Genomic DNA, 20,283 nt, shown 5'->3' with positions numbered 1-20,283 from the left:
AGAACTATGATTGTTTTCTGATTTGTTGGTGAACCTATTAGTTTGAAGGTCCAGGTCAAGTCCCAGGTGGTCAGAAGTTGAACCTCGATTGAACTCAACTCTACTTGAAAAATTTAGGATCATTTTGCTTTTATTTGAAAACGAAATCTAAAGTCGAATGGAAGCAGATAACGGCCAAGTACAGCTTCCATAAATGCTCCGCAAAAAGCGTCATAATATTGACATTACGAAATCGGCAATCAAAACATGGCAAAAGAACCATCAAAAGCTACGCCAAGTTACTTCATCTGGGGATGCCGCTTCAGCAATCTCACAGTGGCAGTGCGGCACCGGTAAAGTACACAGAAAAACTGCAGGAGAGAAAAAAAAAACTTTAACTCAAATAAAACGCACTTGATCACATCTCGTCTGACTGCGCTCTGGCGGGGTTCGACGTTGATGAGACCGACAAGTACATCTCCCATACAGACCACGTGTGTGTGTGTGCCAAAGGGAAAGTGTTGCACCTTTTGAGGTGGTAATCACTGCCGGCTTCGAGGTGGTCGTCCGACCTGAGGTTGGTGTTTTTGAAAGGCACTTGTTCGCACAGGGGCCACCAGAGATGGAAGATGGACAGCAATTTGTCCGGAGGTGTCTAACGGGCGACGGGCAGCAGGTTGTAAACATCGGGTTTTGTTTGGTTCAGTTTTTATTTGACTTGTGTACTCGTTTGTTATTGACACGTGGGTTTCGGTACGAGGGATGGTGAAGTCCTCTTGAAAGTAAACGATTTCCGGACAGAGAGTGAATGTTTTATGTTTTCCATAATGATGTAACTTTCTGAGGTAATGATCCAGAGACATCTTATTTGGTGGCAATCTCGAAACTTATATGACGAATCACTATCAACAATCAGTACAATCACAATCACGCAAGCCATTGAGCACTTCCCATCAGTTTTTACCTCTTTATTATCGCTTAAGCCTTTATTTGGCCGTGATATCTAAAGTGTTTATCAACCAAACAAAGCCGTTCAGCTCCCGCAAGTTTATATTTGCTCAAGTCTTACGTTTCAGAACGCTCACCGACTAGGCGTCTTTGCGCACAAAGTACGGCAGCATGCTCAGCGGAACGCTGTAGTTGCGGATCCACTTGGGGCCGGTATGTTCCGCGTTGCTGTTGCCGTCGATCCACGTCCCCGCCGGCAGGTAGATATCCCGCGAGCGAGCGTTCTCCCGAATGACCGGCGCCGCAATGATGTCATCGCCGAGGAGGAATTCTGAAAAAATGTATTTGCTAGAAAGGGGATATTGATGTAATGTTTGGCCTACTTACGATCGAAGACCTTCTGGGCATTGGTGTCGTCAGGGGAGATCCACCAGAGAGGCGGATTCACCGGCAGGCCGTCGGAAACGGCCAGCTTGAAGCGTGCCATGATCTGCGGAGTGTACTTCTCGTGCAGCGTGGTCATGGCCTTGGCGATCGTAACCGTTTCGGTGTCGTAGTCCCACGGAACGTACGAGAACTGGATGCTGGGCATGAACACGTTCGCCTGTAGCCAGCGGATGAACATCTCCTTGCTCGGAGCTCCGTTGTAACCGTTTCCACCGACCATATCGGGCAGGACCAGCGGATAGCCGACCATGTTCATCTGCAGCAGCGTGGTGATCAGCGTCGGTAGGCCGTTGTTCCAGTCCCATTCGGAATCTTTGTCGATCATGCGCACGAATACGGGCAGATCTTGGGTATTGTGAGCGGTACGCACTTCAACCAGGTTTCCGCCGGTTGAGGCTACCGTTCGGAGGTAGTCGTACACGATATTGTTTGGGTTGTCTTTGCGATCACCGCTCAGAAGTGCATCCGGAGGAGACCAGCTAGCTTCACCGGCGTCAAACTTGAAGCTGTCGATCCCGCTCACAGCCAAAACATTCGCCAATCTGTCCTTGAACCATTGCGCTACCTCGGGCTTCGTAAAGTCCACGTACGCTGCTTGACCTTGTTGACTGTTCCACCACTGAGTGTCCGTATTGCCGGTATGATCCGCTACCAGATATCCCATCCGCTTTGCCTCCGAGTAGATCGGTTCGCAGTCCTTGTTGATGAACGGATGAATCCAGATGGTCACTCTCGGGAATCCCTTCGCTTTGATAGCTGCGATAGTGGCCTGGATATCAGGGAACTGAGTCGTATTGAAGGTCAACGATCCGTAACAAGTTTCCCAGTTGTCGTCCAGCTCAAACTGTGTGTCCACCCAACCATGGCTGATGATTTCATCCGCGAATTTCAGCACCAAATCATGGTCAATATCCCTCTTGTACCTCGCCCACGTTGACCAAATGGGATACTTGACCATCTCTTCCGCCGGATATCCCGTAGGTTTCCCGAGGATGTGACCCACAGCCTTCAGGTGTGCGGCCTTAGCATGATTTGCAACTCCTACCTTGTACTCGAACGAATACGTCGCATCATAAACGTCATACGGCAGCGTCTTCTTCGCCTCCAAGCACAAATAACCCGGCTCTCCGTAGTTCTGATCGACAAACAGCGGTGCAGTTCTGTCCACAAACACAAAAGATCCCAACGAATTCAGCCAATACCGATCACCCACCGCACAGTTATCCGCTTCCTTGCTCAAATACGAATACTCGTTGAATCGCAACTTCTGAATCGGCCAGTACTGATACTTTTGCTGCGGTCCCCCGTACCAATTCGCCCCGGAAATCTTCACACAGTCCACCACCTTCCGCGACCGGTGCCGGGACTTCCTCGCGACGGTAAACAACGAGAAACCGCTCTCGTCCACATCCTTCGTAATTTCAAACTCCTCACCGTCTATGCTTTTCAACTTGAACCCATTCGCAATCTCCTCCATGTCCTGGGACGTCCCCAAATCCCGTCCCAACGTGATCGTCTGCACCACTTTCCCGTCATTCGCCACCGTGAGCACCCGACTGGTACTGTTGAGCGTTGCCGTTACGGGCGCCTCGTAGAACTCCAGCTTGTATTGCACGGCACTAACCGTGGCCACCAGCAGGAGACCCACGAGGGTCACCACCGGAAGATTCTTCATAGTTTGCTGAGTATCACTTTTCACTGGCGCAGTTTAGTTACGTTCGCGGAGGTCGCCACGACTGTCGTTCTGGGAAGGCGCCCAAGGGGGCTTTTATAGTGAGATGTTCGCCGATAGTCAGGCGAATGTTGATTGTTTCCTATCATTGTGTAAAGGTGCTCAACTGGTGAAATATTTGTCGTAGGTTTTGATTCGAGCAAATTTGAGTTCAGATATCAGCAGCATTGTTAGGGTGGTTCGCGATTCGCCTTCCTTTTCTTTTAAATTAAGGATGGAACAACATCTTCAAATCGGATTACACTGATTTTGTCCAGAAATCTCAACCTCTCGTTAACTCCCCGCTACCACAGCTGGATTCATCCAGTTCCACCAGTTTTCCGCCCAATTAGTCGTCACGAACGACAAAGCGACAGTGTTGTGTGGGTGCAATTGGTTCGGCAAGCGGACTCCAAAAAAAACCGCGAGAAGAAAAGAGCTCAAACCGTTGCGTTCTCCCCCCCCCCCCCGATCCAGCAACAACTTCTGAGACTGAGTTCGAGTGAGTGTGGTGAATGAGTTGGAAAATAATCGCAATAATTATTTCCCCGCCGCTAATTATAATTATTATTTTAACGATAACGACCGGCGGAGTCTTTGGAAGCGCCACATTTAAGAGCAGAGGTCTCTTTGTCGTTATGACGACCACAAAACGGCGGCCGCGGCATTTTTCCAGTCCACGTGAAAGAGGCGCTCAAATCAAAACGCATTTAACCAAATGGCCACCGCTGGAAGATGACGTCTGCCCACAGGGAGATCTGCTCAGCGTTGTGATCTGTAATGAGCTTTGGCTACAAGTGGAAATCCTTAAGGCTCGTAGAGCCCTTTGAAGGTAGTAGCATAATGGGATAATTGGTCTTGCATGCTTTAGTTGGGTATTTACGGGTCGTTTCTTGTTACTTATGACATCTGGAAACGTTTCGTGGAATGTTCAAAGATATGAGTAATGGTTGAAGTATTTGTTTTTAATTTGACCGTTTGGCTAAGAATTTCTGCTATGTTTAGCAAATTTATTTCTATAAAAAATCTTAAATTTGTATATCTAGAATCTAAACCTAAGAATCTTGGCTCCGATTTCATAATTTGAGTTTAAAGTGTCTCAGTCAATATAATCAAACTATTTTGATTTTTTTTCGATGAGTAATATGATATATGATTATAATAGAGCTCGGATTCGTGATCAGAGACAAAAATTTCCTCTTAGGGGTCGTGCATAAACCACGTGGCCTTTTTTTGGAGAATTTTTGACCCCCCCCTCCCCCCTCATGGTTTTTCGTGGTTTCACGCCAACCCCCCCCCCCCCCCTATATGACCACGTGGCTTTTTCCTCCCAGGTGAAAAATCTTTAAAAAAAATACAAAATAAGTATAGATTTAAAAAATGTTTATCCACAAATGATGTACCGTCAGTGGTGGTGACTTTTGGTCAAAAAACGATATTACTGTTGTTATTTTAACACAATAAAACATTTCAAATTATATCGAAATAAATATTGTTGGGGAATGCTCCTGAATTTACCAACATTTTCCCAGAATATGGCTAGTATAATCACACCGTTCATAAATGCCAATCGTTTTAAAATTAACTCAAACTCACCCTTTAGAGGGGGTGACATTGGGTCAAACAGAAAACATTTTAATTTGTGTAGGTGCTGTAACACCATTAAAACCAATTTAATAATATATAAAAAAAACAGAAATTCACTTAAAAGTGTGAAAAAAGTATGATATCACAAAGTTTAAGGTAAATAATAACAGTATAACAATTTATTGAAATGGTACAGAAAGTAAAAAATACTCTCAACAAAACAAGCAACTTAGTAAAACATATGTATTCAAAATTATGGAATTGCAGTGCAATTAATTGCATCCAGAATAAATATGCTTTAAGAATTAAAGCTATTTTGATTTATAAACAGCATTCATGATTTAATTTAAATGCGCTTTAAAATATTTTCTTAAAATTGAAATTAATTAAATAGAAAAGTTTTGTTTCAGGAAAAAAATATTTTCATTTTATTTTAAGGAAAATATCTAGTTATGAAAGCTCCTAGTTAGTATTTATTTAATTCCAAACATTCATAAAGTCCAAACTAAAGCAACTTTTCTTTTTTATTAAGCATGATTGATTCCAATGATTCAGTGTGTCCAAAAAAGTCGAGCTGTTTAATTTTTTTTGATTCCAATGATTCAGTGTGTCCAAAAAAGTCGAGCTGTTTAATTTTTTTTCTCCATACAAGAATCAGAGACAGGGACAAACATTCAATATTACGACCTTTTGAAATGTTAGTCTTAATTTTTTTGAAAATATTGATTTCGAAAAGATCGGAAAATTTCACGAAAGTTTTATTTATAAACATTGAAAATCGCACCATTATTTGCTGAGATATCGACATAAGAAAATTATGGGTTATTTGGGTAGTAAACATCCATTTTTCTGTTTTAAAATCTTTGCATGGCAATATCTTAGAAACAAAGCAGCAAAGAATTTTCTCAGCATTTCAAAAAAAATTTTTTTTTCAAAATTAGGCAAACTTGGGCACTATTTTTTTTAAATTAATAACTGCAACTAATTTAAAAAAAAGTTACCTAAAAATAGCTATAACTTGAAAACGGTGCACTTTATGAAAATTTCACTAAGGTACTTTTAGATTGCAAATTTGATTTTACATCGAAAAATAAAATTGAAATAAAGTTGCGGTCAATATTTCGATTTTTTTTAATCAGTATTGATTCAAAAATTCATAACTCAAACAACAATTTTTTGCCCGTTCTGAAAATTTCTGAAAAATTGGCAAAATTAAAAAAAAATAAAAATAGCGTTTTTTGCAAATCATGTTTTAGTGACAAAATGTGAAATTAAAAATCAGCAAAGTAAATTACCATTTATCATTTTTTTCAGTGTAGTCCTTATCCATAACTATAACTTTGCCGAAGACACCAAATCGACCAAAAATTTCTTCAAAAGATACAGATTTTTTAATTTTCATTGCTGCCAAATTTGTATGGAAAACTATAGGGGAGAGTGGGGAGACTTGATCCCCTTTTTTTGTATCGCACATAACTCTGTCAATTTCTCACAAAACTATAAACTTTTTGCATGAGTTGAAAGCTTAAACATTCATCTATGTTTGGCTTATGAGGGTATTTCATCAGATTAACTCTTCGAATCATGCCAAGCGTTTTAAAAAAATATTTTAAACGGGCATTTTAAAAATGTTAGGGGTAACATGATCCCCCTTTCAACATTCTGAAGAAATCTTAAGCAAAATGTTTCTTATTCACCCAAACTTTTAATTCTCTATAAGTTACAGCAATTTCACATAAAACCTGTACGTTTGTGTTCAAAATATAAAAAGTTTAGTATGTAAAATATTTAAAAACTTAAAATATTATTTTTTCGACCAAAATTAAGCATGTTAACAAAAGCTGGAAATTTTTGTTTAAAATTTTTTTTTAAAAAAGGTACAAACTGCAGTAAGTTATGTACAACTATACTAAAGGAAACCATGTATGAAAACCCAGCCCAATTATTTAATCTTGAGGCAGATTCAAGTGACTGTAAAAATGCAGGGATCAAGTCTCCCTAAACTCACTTTTTTAAACAATTGATTGTAAAAATAGTATGACGATAAATTTAACATCAAATGCGTAAGGGTTTTGGAGTTGATAAGTTTATCAAACAATTCATGTATGAAAAATATTTTTTTGAATAATTTTTGAGTGTTTACTATACATATCAAAACAAAGAAAAAAAGATCTCTTGGAAGTTTTTTGCAGCTCGTTTCAGAAAAATGTGTGTAACTCAATCTAAACATTTTTTAATTTTTTTCTGTGTTTTCTACAATGAGTTATAGTTAATTTCGCACAACTTTCTAGAACAAAGCTAATTGTTTTACCCACATGCTGACGAGATACAGGCTTGGGATCAAGTGTCCCCGGGGATCAAGTCTCCCCACTCTCCCCTATGGACAAACTAATGATGCAAAATGGCTTGGGCACCAAAAAAGGTTTCAGACGGATTAAAAAAATCAAAAAATTATAATTTAAGAATAAAGACCGATTTTGTATAGAATTGCTCGAAAATCGATTTCGTGTCTTTGGAAAAGTTGTAGACAACGCGCTAAAAATCATTATTTTAGTCATGGACATCCAAATTGTTTAAGTCTTACTTTAAATTGCTTTGCTATCGACTACGTGTTTTGATAAATTTAAAAAAGATTGAACCAAAATTTGGAATTTATTTTACATTTTTTTCAGTTGTTTAAATAGGCAATTATCTACGATTTAAGATTTTTGATCCAACTTTTGGTTGGAGATATTACCTCAAAATAAATACAAAAAAATATTAAATAAGATAATTTTTCAAGCGAGTTGAAAGTACCGTTCCATCTTTTTTAATGAATTTTATTTATGTTGATCTTGACGGCATTGAATTGAAATTTATTTCACAAATTGATATCGGCATTTGAAAATTAAGTGACTCTTTAAAACTTTTTAGTTATTATTTTAATGTGTCTATATATTTGAGTGGTTTTATCTCAAATATGAAGTTGAGGGTATAGTATATTTTCTCAGCTTAAAGAAAAACTAATATTTTCAGGAAAGGCCCCTATTTTTTTAAACTTTAAATTAATTGAGAAACAAAAACAATGTTTGTTTGAAGCTCGTTTTTTTTCTCTAAAAATCTAAAATGTTTGCCCATTAGGGTGCCCAGAAAAAATGACCCCCTGCTCCACAAGCAAAAAATGGTTTTTTGGGTTATTTCAAGCATCTGTGCAAATTTTGAGCGAAAATGGTTGAGATTAACCCATTGATACCCGAGCCTAAAGTCGGTGAAAAAAATGTTTTTCATTTAAAAATGACATTTTTAAATCGTGAATATCTTTTCAGGATCGAGTTTTACAGCTTAGGTGTGTTCTACAAAATTGTAAAGCATAAAATTTTCAATAAGAATCTCACGTTTGAGAATATTTGGATGGAAGTAGCGCACCGTGCAGACCAAACTGTAAGAAAATTGGGTTTTCCATACATTTTTTCGATTTTTCCCATGCAAACTTTACCTTCGAGTATCAATGGGTAAATTTTGACCGATTTTGCTTTTATTTGGCCCATAGTCCTATAATAGCCTAAGGAACTATATTCAGCTTGTGGAGCGAGGTTTTGAGGAAAAGTCCCATATTCTGGGCACCCTATTGCCCATGTTTCTCTTTGGCTCAAGAGATGGTCCCTATTAACATAAAAAAAAAACTAAAAAAATACCTACAACTTTGACGATGGATAGTAATCGTGTATTTTATGAAATGTTATGTAATATAACAATCCGAATTATGTAACCCATGAAATAAGGAATATATTTTAGACCAAAATGTTCATCAATTTTTTTGGTAAATCTTAAAGTATGTATCGTTCGTTTTTTCGTTACTGGTTATTTTTTAATGTTAGACGTTTCACTTGCAAATGAGGTAGTGAAACTGAAAATTTGCGCGATAATCCTGAAATTGGGGTTTTTAGGTTCTTTGTACTTAAAAAATATTGCATGAGAGAGGAGATACTAGATATCTTGAGTTTGTTTTAAGTGTCAAAAGGAAATCTTTCGATTAAGATTCTTCGATCACTTATAGGACCAGCTACGGTAATTAGCTAAGATCTGAGATTTTGAATTTTTTTTTTCACAGAGAATCATTTTTAGACACTTCATTTATAATACATATTTGGGTAATTCTCTACCAACTCACACGAAATCGGGAAAAGTTGCCCCGACCCCTCTTCGATTTGCGTGAAACTTTGTCCTAAGGGGTAACTTTTGTCCCTGATCACGAATCCGAGGTCCGTTTTTTGATATCTCGTGACGGAGGGGCGGTACGACCCCTTCCATTTTTGAACATGCGAAAAAAGAGGTATTTTTCAATAATTTGCAGCCTGAAACGGTGATGAGATAGAAATTTGGTGTCAAAGGGACTTTTATGTAAAATTAGACGCCCGATTTGATGGCGTACTCAGAATTCCGAAAAAACGTATTTTTCATCGAAAAAAACACTAAAAAAGTTTTAAAAATCCTCCCATTTTCCGTTACTCGACTGTAAAAAATTTTGGAACATGTCATTTAATGGGAAATTTAATGTACTTTTCGAATCTACATTGTCCCAGAAGGGTCATTTTTTCATTTAGAACAAAAATTTTTCATTTTAAAATTTCGTGTTTTTTCTAACTTTGCAGGGTTATTTTTTAGAGTGTAACAATGTTCTACAAAGTTGTAGAGCAGACAATTACAAAAATTTTGATATATAGACATAAGGGGTTTGCTTATAAACATCACAAGTTATCGCGATTTTACGAAAAAAAGTTTTGAAAAAGTTACTTTTTGCGTTTCTCTTTGTTTCGTCGTCCGTGTCTGTCGCGGGTGACCATGAACGGCCATGATCGATGACGACCAACTTTTTCAAAACTTTTTTTCGTGAAATCGCGATAACTCGTGATGTTTATAAGCAAACCCCTTATGTCTATATATCAAAATTTTTGTAATTGTCTGCTCTACAACTTTGTAGAACATTGTTACACTCTAAAAAATAACCCTGCAAAGTTAGAAAAAACACGAAATTTTAAAATGAAAAATTTTGTTCTAAATGAAAAAATGACCCTTCTGGGACAATGTAGATTCGAAAAGTACATTAAATTTCCCATTAAATGACATGTTTCAAAATTTTTTACAGTCGAGTAACGGAAAATGGGAGAATTTTTAGAACTTTTTTAGTGTTTTTTTCGATGAAAAATACGTTTTTTCGGAATTCTGAGTACGCCATCAAATCGGGCGTCTAATTTTACATAAAAGTCCCTTTGACACCAAATTTCTATCTCATCACCGTTTCAGGCTGCAAATTTTTGAAAAACACCTCTTTTTTCGCATGTTCAAAAATGGAAGGGGTCGTACCGCCCCTCCGTCACGAGATATCAAAAAACGGACCTCGGATTCGTGATCAGGGACAAAAGTTACCCCTTAGGACAAAGTTTCACGCAAATCGAAGAGGGGTCGGGGCAACTGCTGTGTGAGTTGGCGGAGAATTACCCATTTAGTTTTTTGCCTTGTTACGAAAATCTTATAAAATTGTCAGCAATATTTATTTTTTAAGTTGTTCCAAAATAGAACTATCGAAGACTAAATCTACTTTCAATGCAAATTTGCAAGCACATTTTTAGCTACTTGATACCATCAACAAAAAACTGAAATTGTGTTTGCATTTTGGTACGCATTTTTTAGGGTATATTAACTTTGGATACTGTCACTTTATTTTTTAACAGCTTTTAAACTTTTGCAAAACGTAGTTACATTAGTATTAAAAAGTGTACATTCAATTACAGGCTCAAAGTATTGATATGAATCTGCCGAAATATATAATTCAATATTGAATTGGAAAATATTATGACATTGAAATATAAGTAATAATTTTAAACACAATAATTATATGGTTTTGAAGTTTAACAAAAAATGTATGCATATAAGTAAATTTAAAGCGCGTATTTTTTTGTTTTTTTTTAAGAAAAGATTTTTTTAAAGGCCACGTGGTCAGCCGTCGACCCCCCCCCCTCCCCCCCATGGCTTTTCATGGTTTTTTTCGATCGGATTTTGGACCCCCTCCCCCCCCTAAGGAGACCACGTGGTTTATGCACGACCCCTTAGAACACATTTTTACGCAAATTGAAGGGAGGTTTATAGATTTTTAATGAATTTTAATGATAACATTATTTTTTGTCAAAATTAACTTTCATATATATTATTGAAGACTACCGAAAAAGAGAGTTGGCATATCAAATTGATACCTTAGCCCAATGAAAATAAAATAAACAAATTCCGTCTCAAAAAGCTTAAAGATATGACGTGATTCTGTTTAGGCCACTATCAGATGAGTTAACACGAAATGGTTATATTTGCCGGTCTTTAGGTTTTCCATCTGCAGCGCTATGCAAGTCGACACACCGTCCGCTGGCCATCGTGCGGCCAGCTTACACCAAGAAACGCCGGCGCTACCGGAGCTGAAGTTGGTAGGCTTTAGCTCAGTTCAAACGGTATTGAAAAGTGAAAACCGCGGCGGTTGGTTTTGTTCGGCCTGGTGTTGTTACCTGGATGATGAAACATGCTATCTCATAAGCGTAACCATTTTTTTTATGAGGTTTTTAGTGAAAGTGATACCTAATGCAAGGTCCGTCCAACGCAACGTCTCGTGCTGCAGCTTTGGTTTCATTTGTTTGTGCGATAGTTTGAATTCCTTTGAAATGAGCGCGTAACGGAAAATTAAACCATGCAGCAGAGAAATCAACAAAAAACTAAAACACTGCAAGATATTGGATTCCGTAAGTTGAACCTTGCCGCGAGACCACCTTGGATGGCCGATGAACGACGACCGGTCAATGCCCCCCCCCCTTTTCCCCCCGTCAACCTTGCCAACACCTGGTTCAGCAATCCTGCCAGGTTATTAATTGGAGGAGTGTGGACGTGTGACATTGCCTGTAGGAACTTGCAGTGGTTGACACAATTTTCTGAACGTGAAAATAATTATTTTTTCTTGGTACCTTTTTTGCTAGACTTTTCTCTATTGATTTTTGTTTTTTTTCGCTTGATATCTCAAGCTGACTTATGCATTTAAATAATTTTAATTTTTAGGATAATTGGAATCACTGAGAATATTTCTCAATATAAATTCTTTGCAGTGCAACTATTTATCCGATTCTCAAAATTGAAAAATTAAAATTCTAAATCTTCAATGGCAAACAGTGACACTTTCTTGGAATTTTATTATCCATTTGTACTTTAGTTAAATTTTATTCTATGTAGAGAAAAAGTGCTTAGCTTTTTTGATGATCGATTGTATCGATGCTTCTGTAATTTGTTGATTCAGAAAAAAATAAAATTAAACTTGTTCAAAATGCCAATAACTGAAAATGATCCCGAACAGACGGTAATAACTAAAGTCATGCCATTTCAATAACAAATACTGTTAAAATAACAGACAGTGTTATGAAATATTCTTGCAAAATCCATCTTTGCATAAGAGTTCAATAACAGTTTATGTTATCATAACAAAATTTGTTATTGATCTGATATTGATTGAAAGCCATAACAACTTGGGAATAACATTTTTTGTAATGGAAGAATACTGTTATTGGGATCATCGGATTAGTTGTTAAAATAACAAAAAATAATAACAAAGATTTGTTCGAAGAATAACATAAAATGTTATTAGTCTGTTATTACAATAACAATCCAATATCAAAAAAATCATAACGGCGAATAACAAATCTTGTTATAAATAACATAAAATGTTATTGACCTAGTATTTTCAAAAATCAAAAAATGTTATTCCCACGTTATTACCGTCTGCTCGGGATAACATTAATGAGCAGTTCTCTACGGAATCGGTCTTTTTTCTTTAATTTTAATTTTTGTATTTTTTAATCCGGCTGATCGATTTGGTGTCTTCGGCAAAGTTGTAGGTATGGATATAGACTACACTGAAAAAAATGATACACGGTAAAAACAATTTAGGTGATTTTTATTTTCACTTTTTGTCACTACAACTTGATTTGCAAAAAAACACTATTTTTAATTTTTTTTATTTTTTGATATGTTTTAGAGGACATAAAATACCAACATTTCAGAAATTTCCAGAATGGGCAAAAAATCTTTGACCGAGTAATGATTTTGAAGCGTTGTTTTCGACTGTATTACACAATTAGGTTGTTTTTCGGCTCAGCAGTCACTGACTGCTGAGCCGAAAAACAACCTAATTAAGTAATGATTTTTTGAATTTTTCTCAAACGGGCCAAACATTCAAAATTACGCCCATTTGAAATGTTATTCTTGATTTTAAATTTTTGAAAGTATTTTTTTCGGAAAGATCGGAAAATTTCACGAATGTTTTATATTTTAACATTGTAAATCGGACCATTAGTTGCTGAGATATCGACATTAGAAAATGGTGGGTTGTTTGGGTGAGACTTAGAAAACATCAATTTTCCTGTTTTTTAACCTTTGCATGGCAATATCTCAGCAACTATGGGTCATATCAACAAAGTCCGAAAAAGCAAAATATAGAGAATTTTCTCAGCGCTTCAAAGGTGGGCAAACATGGGCACCAATTTAAAAAAATGAAAAACTGCGACTATTGTCAAAAAGTTACCTAAAATGGCTCTTACTTGAAAACGGTGCACTTTATGAAAAAATCCCTAAAATACATTTTGATTGCAAATTCCATTTTACATCGAAAAATGAAGTTGAAAAATTTGTGCGACCAATATTTCGATTTTTTGAAAAAATCTGTATTGAGTCAAAAAATCATAACTCGGTCAAAGTTTTTTTGACCATTCTGGAAAAATCTGAAAAGTTGGCATTTTATGTCCTCTAAAACATATCAAAAAATAAAAAAAATTAAAAATAGTGTTTTTTTGTAAATCAAGTTTTAGTGACAAAAAGTGAAATTAAAAATCAAAAGATACAGAATTTTGAATTTTTACATATAATTTTTGTATGGACAGCTGCCAAATTTGTATGGAAAATTATATGGACTAACTAATGATGCAAAATGGCTTCTTTGGGCATACCGAAGGCACCAAAAAAGTTTCAGTCGGATTAAAAAATACAAAAAAAAAATCGAATGACCGAACTCACAGAGAATTGCTCTAAGCATAAGCATAAGCATAAGCATAAGCATAGGTGCCCACCCGCAGTTGCTACTCCGTTATTGACCAGGACCTCCAGAAGTTACATCCACGAGCCGTGGAAGATAAGTGGGAGCTATCTTTCCTCGCTTCGCAACTTCTCAAAGGCCCCTATCATGCTGATCAATACCGGCGCCGGCCACGACCAGTGGTAGGGTCACGGGGAAGTGGATGGGAATGTTAGTCCGATACTTGAGTGATAGAGACCGCCCAATCGACTGCATCTCCGACAAAGTATCACATGAGCTTTGAGGGGGTTAGTAGATAGGTATGGGGTCAGGATTCACGAGTGGCAGTGATGTGACCATAAGCATTTTGTTTATCGGTTGAAAATTTTAAATCTTAGGCAGCCGGCTGCGGAAAGATAGATAATTGATCATTTAAAAAGTTTTTTTTTATCGAACGCGTGCCAGCCGAGCAGTAGTGCTATGGGCTGGACTTATCAGTATATTTTTACTATTTTCAATTTAGATAACGCGAGCAAATTTCAAAAATAGTAAATAAATGACGCTTTACTCTTCATAAAATCGATCGATGCCAGTTGGAATAAATTTTTACGATCATTTACGATGAAAATTATCGCGAAAAAACAGGACTGCGCGTCCCCCGAAGCACTGCACTTATGATGTCCAATAAGTTATAATAACCACTCACCCAAGCACACAAACAGCGACATAAAAGAAATGAAAATGAGCATGCAAAAACAAGACAGCGCGTCCGCTTGGTCAGCGCACTAATGACGCCATTATTTAATTATAATAACCACTCACCCAAGCACACAAACAGCGACACAAAAGAAATGAAAATGAGCATGCAAAAACAAGACAGCGCGTCCGCGTGGTCAGCGCACTAATGACGCCATTATTTAATTATAATAACCACTCACCCAAGCACACAAACAGCGACACAAAAGAAATGAAAATGAGCATGCAAAAATAAGACAGCGCGTCCGCGTGGTCAGCGCACTAATGATGCCATTATTTAATTATAATAACCACTCACCCAAGCACACAAGCAGCGACACAAAAGAAATGAAAATGAGCATGCAAAAATAAGACAGCGCGTCCGCGTGGTCAGCGCACTAATGATGCCATTATTTAATTATAATAACCACTCACCCAAGCACACAAACAGCGACACAAAAGAAATGAAAATGAGCATGCAAAAATAAGACAGCGCGTCCGCGTGGTCAGCTCACTAATGATGCCATTATTTAATTATAATAACCACTCACCCAAGCACACAAACAGCGACACAAAAGAAATGAAAATGAGCATGCAAAAATAAGACAGCGCGTCCGCGTGGTCAGCTCACTAATGATGCCATTATTTAATTATAATAACCACTCACCCAAGCACACAAGCAGCGACACAAAAGAAATGAAAATGAGCATGCAAAAATAAGATAGCGCGTCCGCGTGGTCAGCGCACTAATGATGCCATTATTTAATTATAATAACCACTCACCCAAGCACACAAGCAGCGACACAAAAGAAATGAAAATGAGCATGCAAAAATAAGACAGCGCGTCCGCGTGGTCAGCGCACTAATGATGCCATTATTTAATTATAATAACCACTCACCCAAGCACACAAACAGCGACACAAAAGAAATGAAAATGAGCATGCAAAAATAAGACAGCGCGTCCGCGTGGTCAGCTCACTAATGATGCCATTATTTAATTATAATAACCACTCACCCAAGCACACAAACAGCGACACAAAAGAAATGAAAATGAGCATGCAAAAATAAGACAGCGCGTCCGCGTGGTCAGCTCACTAATGATGCCATTATTTAATTATAATAACCACTCACCCAAGCACACAAGCAGCGACACAAAAGAAATGAAAATGAGCATGCAAAAATAAGACAGCGCGTCCGCGTGGTCAGCGCACTAATGATGCCATTATTTAATTATAATAACCACTCACCCAAGCACACAAACAGCGACACAAAAGAAATGAAAATGAGCATGCAAAAACAAGACAGCGCGTCCGCGTGGTCAGCGCACTAATGACGCCATTATTTAATTATAATAACCACTCACCCAAGCACACAAACAGCGACACAAAAGAAATGAAAATGAGCATGCAAAAACAAGACAGCGCGTCCGCGTGGTCAGCGCACTAATCCGAACTCACAGAGAATTGCTCTAATACAAAATACTTAGACCCAAGAGTTTCCATAAAAAATATTTGTAACTTCCTGTCCGGATTAGAATATACATAATAATACAGTGAAGTTTATAGTCCCACAAGGTTCTAGAAGTGATTTTTGTTTTAAACTTAAAACAAAAATTTACATTGAACAAAAAATATTACTTTTCCGAAACAAAAAAAAAACTGTTTTGCCGGGCAGACGGTAATAACAAAATTCATGCCATTTCAATAACAAATACTGTTAAATAACAGAAAGTGTCGTTCGATTACCTAACCAATGATATATAACATGATGATATTTGGTGCGATTTCCTGCCATTTATTCAACTCCCAAAAATATGCGAAAACACATTTTTATACATAACTTTTGAACTACTTATCGAAACTTCAAACAACTCAATAGCATCGTATGGGACCCTAAATTAATTCGAAAGCGACTGGTTTGTTCAAAATCGGTTCAGCCAGTGCTGAAAAAATTGAGTGATATTATTGGTCACATCACACAGACATTTGTTCAGTTTTCGATTAAATAAATAGTTCATTTTTAGAGCAGAATTATAGCTTTACCTCAGTGAGGAAAGCAAAAATCACTTTAATAGGCATTAAACTATTCATATTGGCTAAAATAGGGTCGCAAAACTTTGGATAATCAGGTCTGGACTGTAACTTAAAAGTTGCTAATTTTGGTCCTTGCTTCAGCTTGCTTTGCTTCCTGGTTATAGCGGATTCATCAACTTTATTTGTTGAACTAGGCTCTAATGATTTTTGGTTAGGGTGTATGACCTATAATATTCGACATGTATATTTGGGCAAATCCAAATGTATTAGTACAACAGGTCTTAGCACCCTAAACTTGATGAATAGATTAATTTTCACCTGCACTTTCACATGGATAATTTTCGAAAGATCTGCATAACCCTTTCAGGCCTGACGGGTTTTATATGACCCAAACATCAAAATTTTCCCAAATAGCCCATAATTTTCGTATCGTCATGTAAATCATTTTACCATCATTACCTAAGAAATATAAAAAAAATCAGGCCTGAAAGGGTAGTACTTTTTAAGAAATTTTGGAACAAGGATTCAAAAAATCTGTCCATGATTATAATGTAGACAATATTCAACAAGATTTAAAATAATTTTACCATTTTTATCAGTAGTGTTTTCATCAATCAAATTCTATGAAAACCAAATCAAATAGTCATCTGGATCCCTAACCTACGACAGCAACTGTACGAGTGTCAATTTAAGACTCTCCCCGAAATTGAAAAAAAATCTCCATCAACGCCATTCTTCCCATATGACATCACGATCGAGACGAAAGAAAGAGGCAAGCAAGCAGAGAATCGTTAATAAATCTTTAAATAACTCGGCACGCAATTTACGGAACCCCCCGAAAAAAAACCTGTTACCTCATATCGAGCCACAACAATCCTCTACCCCCACAGGCTTTCCCCCTCCTGCTGCTGCACCACGTGGTCAGCATGCCGCATCACACACATGGACTTCACATGGAGATTTTGGGGAGATGATGATGACCGACCGACCGGCCGGCAGCTCTCCTCCAATCAACTTCAATCTCCGGGGCCAGTAGTGGCAACCTGTGAACCAGCCAGCCAGCCCCAATCATGCTCATCACCATCGCCAGTGTCATTACCGCCGCCGCCGGTTTTGGCTTTGGACTTCTGGGGGGGAAGGTGGGAACTCCGCCGTAATCATCGACCGTTTTTTTGGAGTTCATCAACGTTTAAGTTTTACTTGATTGGTTGATTCTTTGGGGCGATGGGAAAGTATTGATTTTGGTTGATAAATTGGCTGATAATCAAGATAACATTCATCGTAACAGGTAACAATTGGAAACTACCAAAATACTGATTTATACTTTGAAGAAGTGGCTTCAAAGTGTGATCGGTTTAGTTAAGATATCTCTAGGAGGATTCATCACAGTTTCGGAGGCTTGACCAGGTCAGGTTCGCTCGACCTGTGCGCTCAGGTCTCACAGTAAGTCGCTTCTGCTGCCATCAACCAGTTGAGTGTGGGTAGTTTTGATCGACGTTGATGGTATCAATTGTTCAACCATCAGTGCTAAAGTTTGTGTGGTCATAGGTTTTTGAAACGATCACGCGCACCGTGATTTATTATAAGCAATTAAGGGGAAGGGTTGCTTCATGGTTATGGTTTCTAATTAAGTAGATTTAGAATTTGAAGGACGTTTGGGTAATTGTTGTCCAATCTCGAGTCATATTAAAAAAAAATCTTCTTTGTAATTCACCTGAACCGAATGCCTGTTCTTTCAAATTTAAAAATCTGCAAACCAAAAACGGAGACCTCCAAGAAGTACGTCCGAAAAAAAACCCGTTTGACTGCATCAATCCTCGATTGTTGATGACCTGCCCCGTGGACATTGAATATCTTGATGTCCTCGTAACCTTCGGGGGGCGTTTTGCACTTGGTCGTATTGAGGAGTGACCTGGGTGAGGAGTAGGTGGGGGTCGGGGGGAGGCATAATGGATGCTGCTGCCTTTAATATGTTACGGTGTTTATATTGACAGGGTTTTGTGGTGGAATTTTTCGCCTCATGGATCATCGCAAACCTGTTTGGATGGGCGGATGGATTTTTTGTTTGTTTGAACGATCTTTAACTTTTAGCTTGCATTGGATCATTCTTGGAAGGCTGGGTTCGCTCAGCATATTTGTCCTTCAGATTTATTGAGGAATTTTAATGCGGCAGGCTTAAGTGCTAAAAAGCAAACATTATTGTGAAGAATAAAGAATGCTTTCAAGCAATTTGTCTAATCAGGAAATCATTATAATGATATTCTTAGTTAGATATTGCTTAACATATTGATTCTAAGACAGAAATTGCCATACTTTAGAAGGAAACTTTGTTAATTTACTTTACTGTTTAATTTAAATAAAAACTACTGACTCTATGTTTCAGTCAAAACTACTGCTTGAAAAAAAAAAAAAAAAAAAAAAAAAAAAATTGTACATGCAGGACCTCCTACATTTGAAATCACTGAATAGCGAAAGCTACAATATTTCATGAATAAATGAAAGTTGCTAGTATTTAAAATTGAGGTGAAAAGTCATCGATTGTGATTGGACACTCAATAATATTTTAACTGAATGAATGTACATGGAAAAGAAATTATAAAAAAAAAAAAAAAAAAAAAAAAAAAAAAAAAAAAAACTGCTTGAAAAAAAGTTTAAGTTGGTGTAGGAATTCTCAACAAAATCGGCCAACTTCATAATATTATATGGCATAAAAATATTTTGAAATATAAGTACTTCGGAAAGGGATTTTCTGATTGATATGGTTTGTTCAGCAAAGTCATAGATAATAATGAGGGCAATTTTGAATAAAATAGGTACTGTCCAGACTTGACTATCCAAAGGCCTCGGAGAAATTTCACTTAGGATAATCGAATATTCAAAGAATCGAATCAATAAAAGACATATTTTTTTAACTTACAATTAATTTTGATGGTCCAGCTTAAGTATGAACCAATTACTACTCTAAAATGATTTAGAATTTTTAAATCCAAGATGGCAGTCAAAATGGCGACAATGAAGTGTTGAAAAATGATTTTTTTTATTTAGAAATGCAATCAAATATGCAAATTTGAGTCAAATGGGATCGCAGAACTCGAATAACATGTTAAAAGTAAGATAATAAAAAAATGATTCAACTATTCGAGGTCCCAAACAAACCTTCGGATAATCGAAACTTCGGGTAATTGAGGCATCAGATAATCGAATCCGGACTGTGCTGCCCAAACAAAATTTTTACTCAGGTAATATTTGTTTTTCCATAAATACTAAAATTCCCAAAAAACTAAACTAACTTGAGGGTAGCGTGGAGATTTTCCCTTATCTGCTTAGTGAAGTGGATCATTATAATGATAATTATCAATTACCATCCTTAAAATCCCTTATCCTTATCCCTGGTGTGTGTGTTGTTCAGGTGGAACTGGTTCTTCTTCTAACTATCCATTTCTAGGCAACAACGACTTGAAGCCACGAAGAAGATTTTTTTAAATAGTTGGTTTCCAAAAATATTTAAAATATACATTCTTTTTAAACAAGGCAAATATTTTTCAAAATTGTAGTCACCCTCTTCCCCACTTTTAAATCGACTTGAAAAATCAGAAAACAAATAAAATATTTATGAAAACATAAATATTTGATTGTAATTTCAAGTGCAATCATATGAAATCCATTTAACCCTGCATGACTCTGAGTTTAAAATATTTTTTAGCGTGTTCGGGTTTTTTTTCCAAAGCCATTCAAATTGTAGTGATTTTTCGATGTACCACAAAAAGTTA

The 20,283-nt window shown here is 37.0% G+C and overlaps 2 protein-coding genes across 2 annotated transcripts in view; both read right to left on the bottom strand.

Annotated features, from left to right (window-relative positions):
- Positions 1 to 20,283, bottom strand: part of LOC120414219 (uncharacterized) — a 144,736-nt gene that overhangs the window by 101,910 nt on the left and 22,543 nt on the right. The gene's annotated exons all lie outside the window — the stretch shown is intronic.
- On the bottom strand, positions 1,012 to 3,126 carry LOC120414220 (myogenesis-regulating glycosidase-like). Its single transcript, XM_039575328.2, has 2 exons — positions 1,315 to 3,126; positions 1,012 to 1,258 (listed from the first exon to the last, which is right to left on the bottom strand). The coding sequence occupies exons 1-2, from the start codon at positions 3,047 to 3,049 to the stop codon at positions 1,068 to 1,070; spliced, it is 1,926 nt and encodes a 641-aa protein (XP_039431262.1). The 5' UTR covers positions 3,050 to 3,126; the 3' UTR covers positions 1,012 to 1,067.

This window comes from Culex pipiens, chromosome 2, assembly GCF_016801865.2.
Source record: "Culex pipiens pallens isolate TS chromosome 2, TS_CPP_V2, whole genome shotgun sequence".
In the NCBI taxonomy this organism is placed as follows: Eukaryota; Metazoa; Arthropoda; class Insecta; order Diptera; family Culicidae; genus Culex; species Culex pipiens.
The sequence above is the reverse complement of the archived record's forward strand: the minus strand, read 5'-3'. Positions and strand labels throughout refer to the sequence as shown.

Bases quoted from the DNA above. Each gene is read 5' to 3' on its own strand.
- LOC120414220 (XM_039575328.2), bottom strand. From the start codon at position 3,049: ATGAAGAATCTTCCGGTGGTGACCCTCGTGGGTCTCCTGCTGGTGGCC. The intron at 1,259-1,314 runs GTAAGTAGGCCA...ACATTTTTTCAG, and splicing joins TGCCCAGAAGGTCTTCGATC to AATTCCTCCTCGGCGATGAC.